The following is a 19,080-nucleotide window of genomic DNA, read 5'->3' as shown; positions in this document are numbered from 1 at the left end:
TTTGTTTAGTGTTCATGCTGCCATCTGTTTTCCATTTTCTGAAGTAAAGATGAAAATGCTTGTATTTTCATGTTATGTCAGTATGGTGTTGTAGGTCTGCCTGCTCTCTGCGGAGAGACTTTTTCAAATGGGGAACAAGCTTGCATTCTCATCTCGAAGCTGAAAAACAGCAGAAAACCAACTTCAGCTTAGCGAAGTACTGTATTCCTCTTTCCCCCCACCTATTTATTGGGGTTTCAAGCAGGGTTTCCAAATTTGCTCCCCTGGGTGGATAGTCATTTCCCCCCCCCCCCTCGGCTGGGTTTTTTAGGGAAACTAAAGTTTTTTCTCAACTCATAGTGAGTGAAGTGTAATGAATGAATAATTATACTGTTGTAGGCCTGTTGCTCACTGCGGCCTTTTTAACGGAAAGATTGGCTCTCATTCACGCCTCAAAGTTGGGAACTGCAGAAAACCAACTTCAGCCGACTACTGCCCTGAGCACTGCAATATGTAGTCGAACCCCTGATTCCATTCTACCATTTATATACATATATTTCACAGAATTCTGGCTCTATAACAAGTTTGGCATTGTATCAAATTTTGGTTTAACATGTCTTGAATCGGAAAATTTGTTTACTGAGGTTTGACATGACATCCAGAGGCACTTTGGCATGGTTTGGTTGCAATTTCATGCACTATTCATAGTTGAATATGATGTTTCCCAATTACACGATCTTGCTTTATTGAGATGTATTTGCATTTATATTCGCTCATGGATTTCATTACTTTTAAAAAACCTTTTTCCTTCTTTTCAGGAACAGGTTCATATAATGGAGTTGCTTGAAAAACTTCTCGTTTACCTTCAGATGCTGATTGTCGAACCTAGCTGACAGTTTGTGAAGCTGTTTATATTACAAAGATGCATTTTTACGCGTAATTGTCAGCAACGATGTTATGCAAGGTATTGTCACAGACTGGTTTCTAAGTCTACAGATTATTGTATCAAAATCCCATATTTACTGCAATGATTTTAAATGTGTGGCAATAGATTTTGTTTTCGTTTGGTATAAAAAGAGCACAGAGCCATTGAAAGGCGCAAAAACTTGATCAGATTTAATTAGATTCCAAATGATACAAAATAAATGTTTATTAAGACATCAAAGAGATTGTTCTTGAGGTGATTTATTTTCGCGAATGTGTCTTTGCGTCCAAACTTCACATATTCATTTTTCCACACCTTTAAAAAATTGGGGAATCGAGTTTAAAATTAATTTGTGTCATTTCCTGAGATTGGAGCACATTTCGTGCCTTTCTGGATTCACACAACTGAGTACTCTTTCATCAAAGACTAGTTCTGCTGGGCAAGAAAACAAGTGTATCGTGAATTTCTGCGCCCATTTGTCCCAGTAACATTCGTAGAACTTTGTGCAATCTACCGGATGAGAGAATAGACCCACTGCTGAACAGGCAATATTTTGATGAGTTATTTTTTTCTCTTTCTTATTCAGGAAAGGTATGTTCCAACGGAATCTCTTCTTGGGACCAGAAGGCAGCAAGTTGTTCTCCGTATTTTCCGGTGGTATATGGGACTGCACACTGGATTTCGCCAAAGATTCGTTCTCGTTCTTTGCTGCTCTCATGTTCGAGTTCGGACGTGGCACGACAAACCATCTGCCATTGGGCATGTTTGATGATCGAGTCTCATTTCTGGTTGCACTGTACATTATTTGTTCAACTTTGGAGTTTGCAATTTCGTTCTCATTGTTAAAAAGGGACGTTATAAGTAAATTCTGTTTCTTTCGCCCATGATATCTCCTCCTTAGTTTGTAACTTGGTGATGTGGGCATGGTTCTCTCGTTTTTATCTCCTATGTTACTTTGGTTTTTCACGATCTGAACACTATCAATCTCCTGCGAATCTTCTGACTCATTAGTAGGAAGTTTCATACTTGATTCACCAGTCACGATTGTTGTTTTGTTTCCATTGGTATTGTCATCATTGTATTTTGGTGTTGTAAGGTGCAGTGTACTGCGAGTTTCTGTGAAACTGTCATTGACCATAAATGACAAGTTGGTGGTTGTTGTTTCTATCTCATGTTTTGTTTCTTGGGTTTTAATTTCTGTGTTTAACAATTCGCTGGATTTCATCTCAACATTAGAGTCATGTGTTGGATTCGAATGTTCTGCATGTAAGGTTCCAAACTGTGTTACAGAATCATCTTCATTTTTCATAGTATGATCTATGATTTCATCTGAAAGTCCACTTTCTGTGAAATTATTCATGCTGAAGTCACTGGCAGTGATTGTTTCATCCTTGCTTGTGCTCATTCTCTGCGTTCCAATGACACCGAATGTTGTGTTCAGATTACCTTGGTTTTCATCAAACTTTGTCGTGTCTGAATCGCTGATATTTTCACTGGAGTAGAAACTAACTGGAGTAGAAAACTCAGACTTCTTTCCATTATCACCGCCGGAAGTGAATAAAGTTGAGATAGTGACGTTTTGTCCTACTTCTTTGGTGTATGGGCTGTGAGATGGTTCGAAAGAGGTTGTAATTACTTCCGTGCTCTGGCGTGAATCTGTTGAGTATTCGAGAATATTACTTCCAGCAATAGTAGTCGTTGAATTGTTTCCATCATTCGTGGGTATATTTGTTGCATTTTTTGATTCAACTTGATGTAAGGTGAGATCTCTTTTTCGTAAGCTTCTGGGCCTGCCGTCAATGTCCTTCGAATGAAGAGATCGAAATTTTGTTTGAGTATCAAGTTTGTTAGTTGCATTACTGTGAAGAACATCATTGAAGCTGCTTTTTTCATCGAACTTTTTGAGTTCTGATTGAATGTCAACACTTAGTTTCTTTGGTTCCAAGGATTGTTTTCGCGAGACTTTGTTGCTTTTTAGCAAGTACTTCTTATGGAAAATCCGGTCTTTTGGCACAGCTATGGATAAAGATGTCTCGCTGATGCAGTCCGACAAGTTTGCATCTGGTGTGTTGTCAGTGAAGAGCAAAATGTTTCTCAATCTATTGATGTTGTCTTTTGTTGTCTTGTTTCCTTTGAGACTGTCTCGCTCGGAAGTATCGTTAAAACCATCTTTTGTATTTTCTGGTTCATTTACGCCAATTTTCTTCAGTGGAACATTTTTGAATAGGTCAGAATGGTGTTCCAAAGACTTCCCAACCGAATTCTGGCTCCATTTGTGTCGTCTGATTGTGTTTCTAATTCTTCTGGGGTTCACTGGAGTCTCGTCTTCAGTTTCAGTATCATTCATCGAACTCATTCCTGATGACTCACAATCAGGCACCAGATGCTTCCAGTTACACATCATCAAATTCTGGTCGAACCCCAAATCCTCTGAAGGGCAACGGAACTCAAAAGCTTTGATTCTGCCTTTACCATCAATATCTGCACAATAGTAAAACCACCTGCAGTTGTGGGGATCCCCGTGGTAACCTGGACCGGGGCACAAGAATTTGGGGAAGGCTGTTCTCTTTGGCTGTCTGCTTTCGTTATCAACAATACTACCATCAGTAATGCAGGGTGATGCCCAAGAGGGCCACGTACATATCTGGTGTTCCTCATCGAAGACCTTGCCTTCAGGACACTCATAGTGGAATGCGGTGAAGGCAGTGGTGTGTAGGGACGGGGTCGATCTGGCACACTGATAGAATTTTGAGCAGTCGTTCTTATCCCTGAAGTATCCCTTACGCTTGCACTGGTTGCGGGTCACTCCTGTTGATCTTATCCCTCTTGTGGCATCAGATTCTGCGTAAAGTTTCACTAGGGTGGATGGCTGTTGTTGAAGCAGCAGGTTCTCTTCCAATCTTGATGAATCTTCTGGCGATTCGAAGATGCCGTTCATCGACTTCAGTAGCGGGAATGATCCTCCGTTGCATACACCCAGGTAGTCGTCATCATTCAAGAATGATAACATCATTCCTCCTAGGTGTCCAAGTTTGATAAGCTGGACCTGTTGAAGAATTTTATATGGATTATTCATTAAACTTTATGTGAAAATTGGGCATAATCATCGGTGAAAAATTCCAGGTGTCTGGACGCAGAGCCTGGCTCCAGTAAGATGCGACCTATCCCTCCAAATTATGGCAAATGTATGTTCAAATAATTTCTAAAAATCACATTTTTATTCTGGGAGAAAGTCACACAAAAAACGTTATAGAGAAAGCAAAGAACTCTCCCCTGCTACAAGGTGTTCCAAATCCCTGCACATTTGCGCCAATGCCGAAATTGTGGTGCAGGTCGTTTTGAAAGTGCAGGCATGTTTTCTGATTCCAACAGCATTCGCAGATCCGGGGGGAGGGTGCAATTGGTCTGGCCCGTAAAATACAGTAACGAACCTACACAAAATATATCTCCCCTCCTCACACATTGCACTGAATCTGTGCTTGCCCGACAGTCGGAGTGTGGAAAATGAGTGCTCCCGAAAATCTCCTTGCACCATCTGCCAGGTTCACCTCCCTCCCCACCCATCCTGCGCTGGTAAGGAATCATTCAAGTATTACGTCAGCATCGATGGGGGGGGGGGGGTTCCAATTAGCTGACTTCTGATGACGAAGGAAGGGGGGTTTGGATAATGTACGTCATCAACCACCCTTTATGAAATATTATTAATGGCATCTTACTCTGTGTGCTAAAAAGGAGAAAAACCTGTCGATAGTTTGTGGGCACCCAAACTAATGTTCCCCCTATTGATAAGTCCCCTGCAGATGTGGGGCCCGTTTTTACTCTTGCTCCATTTTCAAAAATTTCTGAAAGTGAAAGTTTGCTGTTCCAAAATGGATGAGTGGCACTTTCAAATATGCACTTAAAAATGCAAAAATATGCACTGAAAATTCCCAAAATATGCTTTAAACACCCCAGAATATGCACTAAAAATCTTGAAAAAGTCAAAAATTTCAAAATATGTACCGAAAATGAGAAAATATGCATTAAAAAAATTACTATGCAAAAAAATGCAGATGTGTTTTTAAAATGCATCTTTCCCATTTCTTCGTGTTCAATTTTTACAAAAAAATATCCCCTCATATATATACCCCCGCATATGCAAATAACTTCTACATATTTTTTATTCAGGCATTTTTTAATTTTCAGTTAGTTATAGCTGCTCGATAGCGAAAATACCAGTAACAAAAGAATTTTGACAATATTGCTGAAAAAATTTAACACTTAGACATATCTATAGAAATAGCATTACAATAAAACTGTTAATATTCGTGAAATACTTTATAAATATGCATTAATTCACTAAATTTCACCTGCGGGGAAGAAACCGATGTTATGAAAATATTATGAATAATATTTATTTTTGAAAAATTATAAGAAAAATTGAGTGAGCTTAAATAAACCTTCAAAAATATGCACTTATACTGAAAATTCTTTGATTTTATGCATTAATGCTAAAAAAGGCCAAAATATACACTTGCACATATGCATTTGCATATAATCCGGGCTCTACTTAAGAGATTGGATGCCATCCTGGCATTTTTTTTGGCTCTTCTGGGGGTGGTTTGAGGAGAAATAACGAGCAGGAGAGATAGATGGACGTTGAAGAACGTCCACTGGTGTCGCAGTAATTGATTTGACTCATGGAATCGGTCACCGATGGCCACAGAGATTCTTTAGGTTACAAATATTTGAAGGAGGGACACATGTATAAAGATCAGGTTCATACTTTTTGCCGGACGCTTTCGACGTCGTTGTATCTGACGATCTGCTCTGGACTGTGGCTCACGACGAGCGTCTTCCGATGACCATATTCGTGGACGATTTGCCACCTAGATGAAGAGGCCAGTTGGCAAACCTGCGGGGTATAAAGAGCCAAATTAGCCAAGATGTTAGATGATCAGTGGATCGATCTCGAACCATTTTGGCGTGTTGCCATTCTTTACCTGTGGGTAAGTCAGTGACTTGTGGATCGGGTGATGACTCCGTCCCTGCCGATCTCCGTAGTGGATGGATCCGAAGGCCGATACTTCGATTATGATTCTTCCTCGTGGGATCCCGGTGGCATCCGTCAGTTGGTCGACGAAGGGTTTCTGGTGAATGAATGATGTGTGAGAGGAATGTTCGAGAAAAACGTTTCTGCGTGGCGTTAATTTAGCATAAGAAGAGAGGAAATGTACTCACGGTAGGGTAGTCGTGCTCGTCACTGTGCATGAGATCGGTCGGCCGTACGCTCCTTTCGTGTAGCCGTTCGGGAACCACGAAGAAGTCGATTACACTACGGGGGAAAGAAACCAACATACAGTGTGATGGTTTATAGCATGTGTGCACACGCAACCTCCGGCCCGCGGGCCGCATGTGGCCTGCCAATGAGTTTCATCCGGCCCGCGAGAAAAGTATCAGTAGTAAAAAAGTTGACCATATTTCCTTCATAAAAATACGGGTAATCATGATCCGTGCGGACATCGCCAATGATAGCCAAAGAAATTGTTGAAGGGAAATAAAGTTGCTGATTATAGCCAAAAAAAAAAATTAATTGTCAGAGGAAAGTAAAGGTGGTAGTTAAAAAAAATTGTCAGAGGCAAGCAAAGTTGTCAATTGTAGCCAAAAGAATTATCAAAGGGAAATAAAAATGCTGATTATAGAGAAAAAAGTTGTCAAATGGAAGAAAAGTTGCTAATTATAGCCAAAGAAATTGTCGAAAGAAAGTAAAGTTGCTAGTCAAAAAAATTGTCAGAGGCAAGCAAAGTTGTCAATTACAACCTCTGACAATAAAGTTCGGTGAATGAAGTCAGAACGGCCGATCTGGCAACACTGGCGAAGCAAAACGCTGCACATGCGTAGCGGCAGGTGTTGACCATCTGCCGCCACCGTTGTTCAGTTGAGCGTCGTTTGTGTTCCGTGAAAGACTTGTTTTACAAAGTGCTTGTTTAGTGCGTTGGTTCTTAACTGAGAACAGGAAAATCCACAAGGAATTTCTACCTGAGGGAACGACGATGAATGCTGCAAGGTACATTGAAATTTTGACCCGTTTCATGAAACGTCTACGCAGGGTACGACCTCAGTACGCACAACAAGGTTAATGGTTTCTTGTTCACGACAATGCTCGCCCTCACACAGCCAATATCGTCGAACAGTTAGTTCCTTTCAAAAAAGGGGGTGGTGCAAATTGAACATCCACCACACTCGCCAGATCTCAATCCCTCCAGACTTCTTCCTATTCCCACGACTCAAACTCGCTTTGAAAGGAAAGAGATTTGACGATATTCCTGACATCCAACGAAACGTGACGAGGCTTTTGAACTCCATCCCAAAAGAAGACTTCTCGCAAAGTTTCCAGGACATGTATAGGAGATCTCAGCGGTGCATAGTAATGGCAGGTGACTATTTCGAAGGACAGTAAGGTAACTTTCGTTAACATTTCATCTACGTTAATGTTACAGGACTATTCACCGAACTTGATTGTCAGAAGTTGTATATTTATTTCGATGGTGTTATCTATTCCCCCCCCCCCCACTTCTATATTTAAAAGTGAAGGGTCTTGCCATAGATCGGATGACCCTCTCCCAAGCCCCAATATTCCAAAACAAATCGGTTCTCGCTGTTCTGATTTGAAAGGCAGGTGGCAGCACTCTGCGCTACGCGTGAAAAGATTCCAGACGAAACGTATCCCTTTTTCAGCTTGAAGACTGACCTCGTTCTTATGTGCCGAAATCATCTATTCGATCACGTTCAAGGTCTGTAAATCCCGCTACACGCGTTCAGGTTTATTTTACGCTGGTTGTGTCCATCGGAATCGACTAGAAACGATAAACCATTCACGCGCAGTCGTCTGTATTCGCGACACTGGTCGCATTGCCTGGAAAGTAAGAGATCATCCACACTAAAAACGATCTTGAGCTGGTGACTCTCCCGGTGATTGCACCAGACGAACGACCGAACCCACCGAAATGGGATTTCACGCGTCTTACCACTTCTGCGCAAGCGCAGTGCGGTTGCGCTTAGTACTTTTTATTTTCGCACCACTCACGCCGTTTTTTTTCCCCCTTTTTCCTTTTGGGGTCAGAATACTTTCCCCGTATGATCTTCAAGTCGCTTCCAGTTCACGAACGGGCCAAGTGCGGACTTTCCACAAAAATTCAGGTCACCTGGACCCATTTTGCAAAAATTGTAGTTTTTAAATATTTTATACAAAATATGAAGGGTCGCTCTCAGTGGACGCCGTCAGACGCCCCTAGTCGTCTGACTCAATGTCTGCTGTTGTCGCTCGCGTTGGTGTCGCTTCCAGTGGACGACCAGCAGGCTTATTCTTCCGTGCAGAGATTCCCAAACGGGACGCGTAAAGTAATAATAATAAAAAAGAAGTACTGAACTCACTCTTTTGCTTCTGCGAACGCCACAAGGGCGTCAATTGGATGTTGCTCGATTCGGACGGCGATTATTGGTGGTTTCCCCTCGTTCGCCAACTCATAATGCGTTTGTAAAGTCTGTAAAGGGAAAAAGAAAAATACAGGAAAAACTACAGGTTAAAGCCTAGTTACAATCTTGCGCATACACGCGACCTGATATCGTTTGTACGCTAGTAGTAGCTTCCATTGGACTACCAGTTAAATTGAGAAATTGAGTCCCTTCAGTCTTCCTGTTTATCATGAGAAGAGCCTTGACCTGGCCTGTACATCCCGCAATACCCATGAATGTGACATCGAAGTCAGCGAAGAGCCAAAGCGAAATATTACCCTCCCATTTGTTGACCTGGGTCCCATTTTGGCATCTTTCCATTCACGGGAGGGGGGGGGGGCAACTTGGCGATTATCTCGATATCGGCACCTGCAATCGGAACCAAAGATGTTTTCTCAGCTCAATGGACAGCAGTGGTGTATTTTCGGGAGGGGGGGGGGATGGGTGGTGCATGCTGGGCCTGTTTCTCGCATCGGCAAGCGGGGCATCGAGGCGAGGAGATACCCCAGAGTCAATGAGGCGTCGACAGATCCAATGTATATGGTATGCTTATATACAGGGTGGGCAAAAAGTGCGTAGAAACTTTAAAAATTAATAAAAACCGGAAAAATAACCGAAATGAAAAACGGTTTGCAGGGTTAGCATCATTAGGTCAAGATTATTTTTAAAAGACATGGAAAAAAAACTGAAAAAACAGCTGATAGGTGGAATATATTCAAATGAAACGGTTATAAGAACTTGTGCTCCTAATCCACAAGCAGTTCACCGTTGTAAACCGTGTATGTGGACCTCCTGGATTTGTGATTCACCTGCAACGTGTTATCCCCTGTGGTGGTGGTCATGTGGGACACATACTGCTGTAATAAACGATTTGGAGGTATTTTGTGTATCTATTCTTTGACTTGTGTATGTCAGCGCCACCTATCGGAGTTTTTTTCTGTCTTAAAAAAGTTCTTGTGACCTAGCGATGCTAACCCTGCAAACCGTTTTTTATTTCGGTTATTTTTGTCAGTTTTTATGGATTCTTAAAGTTTCTACGGACATTTTGCCCACCCTGTGTTAACCGCTTCGCTAACAAGGAAAGGCGAGAAATTCGGATGATGTCTATTTGACGATTGGGCGAAAAATATGGTAACCTCGTCCTAACCTAACCACACGTTAGAGAAAGGTGAAGAAGTTGAAGGGGGAAAAAAATATACTAGATAAGTATCTAGATATAAGAGAGAGTAGGTATACGAAGTAGGTTTCTCTTTTTACCTTCGCCCAACTAGTTCTCTATTGCTCTTAGGGGCCATTCAAGTATTACGTAAGCAGAATTTCAGCCATTTTTGACCCCCCCCCCCTCCCTCCCGTCAGCAGCTTAGAATATTTCATATCTTCAATAAAGGGTGGTTGATGACGTAAGCAACCTTCAACCCTCCTCCCCCTCCCCTCGATGCTGACGTACTACTTGAATGACCCCTTCCTTATACGCATATAGTGGAGAAGAATATATATGTGGGAGGGGGGAAGTCACTAATAATTGTATAGAAACAAAAGGAAGGTAAAAAGAACAACTTCGTAGGGTTATAACAAAGCTTTACGGTGATTAGAGAGGAAAGAAAACAGAGAACCCTTCAAATTCGAAGGCTGTACTTACTTCGAAGAAAGTCGAATGCGTTTCCCATTCTTTGTTTCCCGGATGTCCATCATCGGGCGTTACTGTGGCGAAGACGCCATCGAAGTTTCGCCTCTGAACCTCTTCGTACGCTTCGTAGGCGGCCTGTTTCGTTTCTAGGTCCGAGCCGCCCGGCTTAGGCAAGTCGACGAGAAGCAAGGTCTTCAGATCGGTGATCTTCGAGAGGTTCGGAGTCAACCGATCCGCGTCTGAAATGGAAACAACGTTTTCGGAGAGTCAGTCGCATTCTCTGGACAAAACAATGTTTGTTATGGGTGTACATATTTCCGCGACATTCATTCGCCAATATCAAATATATGCTCACCGTTCAGGCCAAGGTGCTCCGATAACACGTGATGAATACCGGCTTCAGGGTAATAAACCAGATGCGTGCAAAGGCACGGGTCGAGCGATCCGTCCAGCTTCTTGGAACCTGGTCTGTACGCGCAGAATATGCTTCGATCCGAGTTCAGTTTCCGACGCTGCTGGCATTGGTTTCCTGAAGAAGAGAACAATGTCGTTTGCGTTATTAAAACAGCACGTGACCCCATACATCGCGAGAAGACACCATGCGCGGATCCAGGGTGGTGCAACGGGAGAGGAAAGTTATGCGAGTTCGTTTAATTGTCCCGTATTTCACGGGACAGATAAATTTTCCCATGCTGTTCGGCTCTTGGGAGGGGCGGCCTTTCATACTGCACCCCGCTGACTCTGCACCTTAGTGGAGGCAGACATCTTCATCTGCAAATAAAGGCGAGGTAGATATCTTTCACCCTGTATTCAGCTGTGAATGGAGCGGAGGAAGATATTTTCAGCGGCGAATTGAGAGGAGGTAGACATCTTGAGAATCAAATAGAGCAAAGGCAGGAATCTTCAGCTGCGAATGGAGTGAAGGCAGGTGTAAAGTTCGGGAGAAAAAGTGCGAAGAAGGCCTAGGAGAAACAGGAGTCGCGAGAGAAAGAAAAGAGAACGAACTGAGACATTCGGGAAAAGATAGAAGAATAGTGTGAAAGTTTGTACCGAAGAGGCATGACGGTTTCGTTGGAGGTGTTGGAAAATAAATGGAATAAAGTGTTGTTTTTTACTTTTGGGAGTCTAGAACCCAGTTATTTCGTCCTGAAATCGTAGAAGAAGTACAGCCGAGGACCTGCTACCGATAAGAAGACGTTGGGAAGTTTACTGCAGGCATCTTAATAATCAAATAGAGCAAAGGCAGGCATCTTCAGCTGCGAATGAATGAAAAGAAAAACTCAAAAAACAGCCTATAGGTGGCGCCGACTTACACAAGTCAAAGAAAAGAGACGCAAATGACGTCCATTCATTCTGTCTGAAAGATGCGACCCGCCGAGACGTGTTATGTACTGCCGCGCTATGCCGTTGCTGGCTTTGTGACTTGCCTGCAATGTTCGATGCACAATCCCTGTGGTGGTGGTGGTTACGTGTGGAACACATACTGCTGTAATAAACGATTTGGAGGCAATCTGTTTGTTATTTGCGTATCTTTTCTTTAACTTATGTACGTCAGCGCCACCTATCAGCTGTTTTTTTAATTTTTTTTTCTTTGTCGTAAAAATATTCCAGTGACCTAGCGACGCTAACCCTGCAAACCGTTTTTTATTTTGGTTATTTTTCCGGTTTTTATGGATTTTCAAAGTTTCTACGGACTTTTTTCCCACCCTGTATTTGAATGTACACACCTAACAAGCATTATACAGAAACAAACTTCACGTTAGGTTCGCGACACACACGCACAACTTTCAGCATGTCCCACGTCTTCGACCCCACCTGCTGAAATCTCTTCATTGAGACAAAGCGGCGGGCCATGATCCAGTTAGGAGGAGAAGGTATATTTGAATGCGATTTACGAAAAATTAGTCAATTCGAAGGGATGATTTTTTTTAACCCCCCCCCCCCCCAGAAATAACTAGTTCTAATTTTTGCCGGTAGATGGCGGGCACAAAAGTTCGTCAGGAGTTATTGATTGGAACTGAACCAATCTCTTCTGTGTCAGAAACGTTCGAAAGGCTTCAGCCAGCAATTCGCGGCTGAGTTGGAACAACTTCATCAGCTGTGCTTTGTAGTAGTCACAATGAAAACCTTATGTAAGCGGCACTATTAGGAAAACTCGAAAATGAGCTGTTAATCGTACATCGTGCATTTTATAGGAGCCTGATTAGGCCACTGTTGTCGTCATAGTGACAGACTCGCATCGCGAGGACCCGGGTCGGAACCCCCACCTTTGTCACGGTGGGTCGGATGAAGTTGGTTTTCTGTGGTTCGCAACTTCGAGGTGCGAATGCGAGCCGATTTCCCCGTTGAAAAGTCTCGCCGCTACAGAGAGCAAGAGTCATACAACGATACAATTATTCGATCATTACACTTCACTCGTCGTTCGAAAAATTGATGGTAGATGGCCACTATACACATAACAAGCATTGCACAGAAACAGACTTCACGTTAGGTTCACAACACATACATGCACAGCGTCCAGCACAGCCCGGGTCCTCTTCGACCACCTGCTGAAATTTCTTCATTGAGAGAGAGAGAGGCGAGCCAAGATCTGGTTAAGAGAAGGAGTCTGATTTGCAAATTTCCAGCGATTAGCTTTCCGAATCCAGCGCCATCTACCGACAAAAATCCGAACTAAATTTTTTTCACTATACCGAAGAAAAAAAAATAACAATCTTCGTGTGAATAAATTTTCCGCAAACCGCATCCAAATATACCAATTACTTTGTTTTTTTAAACTATTTACGGATTTACCCCTTTCATCCCCTGGTGCCACAAATGTGCGATTTGCTTTTCCGCACTGTTAGTTTTTTTTAACCTCGTATTTCCACTTTCGGATGCCGCTATTTATTTCGGGATAACGCGACACCCCAAACATTAAAAATGACTATACTGATACAAAAGCAAAACAAGCCACGCAAAAGGATGAAGTAGACATCAACAACAAATATACAAAATCATATATTCGACAAGTTATCAAGAAAGACATCCTCAAAGAGTGGCAAGAATATTGGGATGATAGCAACAAAGGAAGGGTCACATATGCTATCTTCCCTAAGATTAGCACCACAAGAATTCAAGGAGACTTTTATATAAATCAATTACTCACGCAACATGGTGCCACAGGAATTGCTCAAGCTAGGTTTCATGGAAAGTCCCCGATGTGCATTTTCTGCAACAAAGATAGTGGCACCACCCAACATCTTATACTGTATATCAATGCGAATATTGGGAAAGCCAGAGAAAGAAGATAAACTTCACAAGCACTAACATTCCAATTACGGCACGGATTAAAAACCAAAAAACAAGAGCCCTTCTTTCTGGTATAATGGACTTGGCAGTGCAAAGGTACTTAGGAACAGAGTGAAATGTTCCCGAGAGAAACAAATAGATTGAAAAGTGGTAATCGGGAGCACCAAATTCCTGCTCGCGGGTTGTTAATGGTGTTGCCCGAGTTTTGTAAGGTGAATTGTTAATCTCGGACCAATGGTGCTCCGGTGATATAGAATGTATATATTTTTTTTTTGATTGAGAAAATAAATGCTCCCTTCGGGGATCCCCCGTATGGGGTCCGAAGCCCCGGGTCGTGGTAAGTAACTCATAACGCGACATCCCGTATTCTTTCCACTTTCGGATGCCGCTATTTATTTTGGGATAACGCGACACCCCGTATTTCTACTTTAGGATGCCGCAATTTATTTTGTGGGTAGAATATACTCTCTGAAATTTATGATTTTTTTTCTCGGCCAATCTTAAGAAGTCACGTCACTTGGAGGTGTCGCTGATATGCTTCGATGTCAACCGAGGGTGTGTCGCTGATCCGTCAGCGACAGCGACGTGTAAAACCCATACTCTTTCGTAATGATTCGGGGCCGCTTCATTTCATCAAACAAACCCGTAAAAATTAATGAAAGAGACTTTTTTCCCTCATACTGAGAATCTTCAGAACTGGTTGATTGGCGCAGCAACATCAGGAAGATCAACTCGTGATTCCGAGATTTCTTTTGAGAGAGAAACCCGTGATTATAGCCCAATCGCGAAAATCGACACCTGCTCGTGGGTCACGATCTGCAACCGAACCAGGGCTGGATTAGCATCTTCGAATTCTGTCTCTTATTGGATTAAGGTATTATATTCGCTTTCCCACGCTACGGGTAAAGGTCAGCACCCTCGAGACGATAGTGGGTGGGAACCTGCAATTTCGGATGCCACACACACCGAGTAATTCCGTTGGCCCGCTTTGAGATGGAACCAGTCTGGTTATTGAGATGGATGATTTGCATTAATTTGAATCTTATTGTTCGTATCCATCGAGGATAACTTTCTCAGGGCTACTTTATTTTATCCTCGTAATCAGTGCTGGCGGATAAGATGTTGATCGAGGATGTGGGTTGTTGATGGGATCCAAAAATTCGAACAAATGCACGGTATTACTCAACCGTACATGCACTTCGTATGCATTCTCCTGCGGAATGTCTATCGAATTGGTACATGTTGGAATGTGCGTGTCGTGAACCTCGCGTGAAGTTCGCTATAGTGCTGCCATCTATCTATTTTTTCGAACTATGATTGAAGAGTAGCACCGTTTGGACAATATACGATGATTAACAAATGCTAAGGGACAACCAATCAATGCAAAACTGCGTTTCGGACAGCCGCGCAATCACAGAAAAAAGTTACTGTAGAGGGCGCTGTAGAGAAAAGCCTCTCATCCGTATAAAAGCTGGCGTGATTAGAAACGACAGACAAGTCAACGCGCAGTCATCTGTATTCGCAAGAAAGGAGGTTGCCTCCTGTCATTCATTGCTCGCAAGAGTAATCCGCTCAGATGCAGATCCAGTGGTTTGGCGATTAGGGGTGTGATCGACCCTCCCCAAAAGCAGAACCATATGGGATAATCTGTCTGTCCCGTAAAATACGGAACAATCCGACTTATAAGTCGCTTCTTCTGACACATCGCCCTGGATCTGCGCTTGCTTCCGCTATTTTCTCAGCTGAAGAGAGAGATGACTGCCACCTTTTTTTCCACTCCCATTCCCTGTCTTCGCTCAGACACAAATCCGGGGGGAGTGATGGAGGGCCGCCCTTGTCAACAGCAGAATGATATAGGTCTGTCCCGTAAAATACGGGATGGTCCAATGAACCTACGTAATAAGTCCCCACTCCCGACACATGACCCTGGATCCGCACCTGGGTGCGACGACCCCCCACCTCCTCCCGACAAAGTTTGGCGACACACTTTGAGAACCACTACTTCAAAAGGATGCCTATCATTAGATATAACGAAAAATAACGCTATTCCTTACAACAGTTTAGGCACTAAAAATGCTTAGAATATAGGCACCACAAAAAGGCATTCAAGCGCCCAGAAAGTAGCGAAAAATTGGTTGCACTTTACACTTCGTTTACCGTTTCAATTACAGCAGGTAACAATCGCTTCAATTTCAAAACTAAATTGATTTTATGTCAAAAGTAAAGTGTTTGTGGTCTGTAATTAGGATGAGGTAGATTCCACCATTACTAGACGCGGAGTCCGTAGAGAAACTGACTGTGCGGCTCCTTCGAGTTACGAATGATTCTGATTTAACTGTCGCATATAATTTTTAAAAACATTCATTTCGTTTTCTATAATGGAAGCACGACTACCATGCTTTATTGTTGTGGGAAAAATAACTTTCTCTCCATTCATATTATCACATCTACGGACATGTACAGGGTGATTATAATTAAAGTTCTTGTACTCCGCGAATACAGCCAAATTTTCAGGATATCTTAATAAGGCCAAGGGAGAGAGATTTATGCAATGAGAAAAATAATAATAATTCGATTTTTGACCAGAAGGTGAATAAGTGGAGCTTTTTTATTGGATTTTTCCTCGGAATGTCTAGGGCGTTCACCCGGAAAGTGAAAGGACGTGGGTTCGATTCCCCGCACAGGGGCAGTTTAATTTTCTCTCTTTTCAGAAAAAATCTTCACATCAGCCAGCTGTTAATAGCCTTTGTATCAAGTCTTTTGCAGTTTCCCCCATACTCAAAATATCCAAGTTCTTCTACATGAAATAAATTCACGAACAAACTTGAAACAACGTTTGAAATAGGCATGTATGGCAGGAAAAAATTAACCAAAAAAAGGCGTTTTCACAACAACAAAAAACTCGGCATTTATAGCATTTTGCCCGAAATCTTCCGGGCTCTACTTATAGCTTTTGTCAAGTAATGCAAATTCACTGACTGAACCAAAGATCTTTGACCCCAGCCGCGTGGTCTCTGTTTATGACACATAAGAGCGTTTCGTTTCCGAATAAAGTTTTCGGTATCCACGAGAGTAGCCATTTGTTTTTTGGATATGGAAACAAGTTAGGCATCTCCGCCATTTTTTTATTTTCTCTTGTGTTTGAATGAGTATAAACAAAAAAAATGGGACACAGAAGCGTTATTATAAGCAGTGACGGAAACTAGAGAAGCGCTTCCATGTCTGGAAGGTTAAAGTTGACGGCACTTTCTCATCAATTCTGTTCCAGTTCAAGGCGAACAACAAGGAGGGAGAAAGCAAAAAAATGCCAACTTGCATATTTACGCACAACATACTGCAAAAAGACTGTTGTTAACACAAAAATAACAACTATTTTTTCGCAAAATGGGGTAATCGTTGTTTTCTCACGTCACCGATATAACACACACACACGCGCTCGTTATGACGTCACAATTGATATTATTCCCTTTTTCTTGCAGTTAAAATAGATTTTTCCTGATTCTCTGTTAAATTTTTGATAAATTTTTTTTTCATGAATTTAGGACAGTTTTAACAAGTTTTCACTGGTTTCGATTTCCATGTGGTTATCTTTGTTCCAATGTTGATTGGCGATTTTACCGTTGCGAAATTTTTGGGAAATTTTATTTCAAAATTCGACGATTTTTTCCCCCCAATTTTTGACAGTTGCTATTTCATGAATATAAAATTCGATTTTTGAAGTTTTATTTAAAATAATTTATTTTTGTTTTCAATTTATTAATTCTGACATTTTTTTTTCAGTTTTTGCAAATTTCATTTCACAATTCAAATTTTTTTTTTCCAGTTTTTATTAATTTTATTGTTCAGCTTTTATTAATTCAGTTTTAAATTTTATTTAATTTCATTCATCTTTCTTCAATTTTTATTCAATTTATTTTTTTTAAACTTTATTAGTTTTTACATTTGTGAATTTTAAAAACTTCCTTTCACAATTCAACAGTTAACGAACTTTTCAGTTTTCATTAAAATTCCATTATTTCAAATTTAGCTCATAAATTCAATTTTTTTTCTAAATTTTTATTGCAATTCAAATTTAGCAAAAAATAAATAAATAAAAAGTTAGCGGACCAGCGAAAATGAATAAAATCAGCGCACCAGAAAAAAATGAATAAAAAACAGTTAGTGGACTAGAAAAAACTAATAAAAACAGTTAGCGGACCAGAAATAATGAATAAAAACAGTTAGCGGACCAGAAAAGAAATGAATAAAATCAGTTAGCGGACCAGAAAAGAAATGAATAAAAAAAGGTTAGCGGAACAGAAAAGAAATGAATAAAAAACAGGTAGTGGACTAGAAAAGAAATGAATAAAAACAGTTAGCGGACCAGAAATAATGAATAAAAACAGTTAGCGGACCAGAAAAGAAATGAATAAAAAAAGTTAGCGGACCAGAAAAGAAATGAATAAAAAACCGGTAGTGGACTAGAAAAGAAATGAATAAAAACAGTTAGCGGACCAGAAATAATGAATAAAAACAGTTAGCGGACCAGAAAAGAAATGAATAAAAACAGTTAGCGGACCAGAAAAAAATAAATAAAAAACAGTTTGTGGACCAGACAAAAATTTAATAAAAACTGTTAGTGTAGTAGAAAAAATGATAATAATAACAGCGGACCAGAAAAAATTGAATAAAAACAGTTAGCAGACCTTTTTTTCTTTCTTTCAAACCGAGCACAACTCAGGTCTATCACCATCTATGGTGATTTACTGCCTAGTGAGCTGTGCCGGAAGTGTAATTGTGTGTGTGCCTAATAGTCTGAATGCGTATGTAGTGTTGTGTTTGATTTTTCAGTGCTGCCATCTATATTTCAGAAGTGAATGTGAGTGAGTGTTAGCGGACCAGAAAAAACGAATAAAAAAGTTATTGGACCGAAAAAAAAATGAATAAAAACAGTTAGTGGACCGGAAAAATGAATAAAAAACAGTTGGCGGACCAGAAGAAAAAAAAATGAATAAATTCAGAAATAGTTCGCCGGCCAACAAAAAAAAGAATAAGTAACGAAACAGAAGACCGCACACACAGCAAAAAATGTGCATAAATGGAAATATTCAGCTGAAAATGGATAGAAATACAGTCGCGCGGATCTCCAAGAAATTAATAAACAAAGAAATAGGGCGGCAAAAAGCAATCGAATAGAACATGTTAACGGACCAGCAACCATTTTGGGAAAACTAATAAACGAATCGGGCGAAAATATATTTGCGGACCGGCCGCTTTAATAGCATTCTATTGTACCACTTACCGACAATTCCAGGTGGCGTCGCCCCATCGAGCGTCCGGATCGGTTCCAGTTTCGAACCACCGTGGACCGCAGACACTGGCCGTGTAACCGCCAGCGTCAGCATGACCAGGATAACCGTCTTATCTCGTACAGCCTACGTCAAAAAAAAATAATGAAATTGAAATTAAAGGCTTACGTGACACACTCTTTTTGTAATGACCTACAGCACATACTAGCATATAATGAATAAATGAGCGTTCTCTGCCGCGCCGGACTTATCCCGTTTCTGAGATCTCTTCCAGGCCAGCTTCGCGGCGGAAGTCAGGACTCACCTTCCGGAATGCGATCAACATCCTGGAGTGGATTTTAAAAGGAATTAAATTTTAAAAATATTTTAAAAAAACCGTTTACGGATCTCAATTGTATCCAAAAAAGTTGTGAAAACAAAAAAATCACCACCAGACAAACGTGCTTTGTAACAGTTAGAAGCAGGCTTAATTGTGG

General features: G+C 41.2%; 2 protein-coding genes across 2 annotated transcripts in view; one reads left to right on the top strand and one right to left on the bottom strand.

Annotated features, from left to right (window-relative positions):
* PolG2 (DNA polymerase subunit gamma-2, mitochondrial) overlaps positions 1–1,141 on the top strand; it is a 16,906-nt gene extending 15,765 nt beyond the window's left edge. The window contains exon 8 of the mRNA XM_089252186.1: positions 798–1,141. Coding sequence (XP_089108312.1) covers positions 798–872 — 75 coding nt within the window. The 3' untranslated portion in view covers positions 873–1,141. The remainder of the gene's footprint in view (positions 1–797) is intronic.
* LOC149067699 (uncharacterized) lies at positions 518–19,080 on the bottom strand. Its single transcript, XM_089252185.1, has 9 exons — positions 18,909–19,080; positions 18,598–18,730; positions 10,381–10,554; positions 10,038–10,264; positions 8,318–8,427; positions 6,125–6,218; positions 5,887–6,033; positions 5,670–5,798; positions 518–3,950 (listed from the first exon to the last, which is right to left on the bottom strand). Exons 1-9 carry the CDS (start codon positions 18,927–18,929, stop codon positions 1,260–1,262), a joined length of 3,726 nt encoding a protein of 1,241 aa, XP_089108311.1. The 5' UTR covers positions 18,930–19,080; the 3' UTR covers positions 518–1,259.

The sequence above is a fragment of the Pholcus phalangioides genome, unplaced genomic scaffold (assembly GCF_987345545.1).
Source record: "Pholcus phalangioides strain wild (caught in Gottingen) unplaced genomic scaffold, Ppha-v1.0 ptg000028l_1, whole genome shotgun sequence".
NCBI lineage: Eukaryota > Metazoa > Arthropoda > Arachnida > Araneae > Pholcidae > Pholcus > Pholcus phalangioides.
Note: the sequence above shows the minus strand (reverse complement) of the source record. Positions and strands in the feature narration are given on the sequence as shown.

Excerpts from the sequence above, each read along its gene's own strand:
- LOC149067699 (XM_089252185.1), bottom strand. The coding sequence starts at position 18,929 with ATGTTGATCGCATTCCGGAAG. Across the intron at positions 10,265-10,380 it reads GGAGCACCTTGGCCTGAACG|ACGCGGATCGGTTGACTCCG; the intron begins GTGAGCATATAT and ends TTTCCATTTCAG. Across the intron at positions 8,428-10,037 it reads CGCATTCGACTTTCTTCGAA|ACTTTACAAACGCATTATGA; the intron begins GTAAGTACAGCC and ends TTCCCTTTACAG.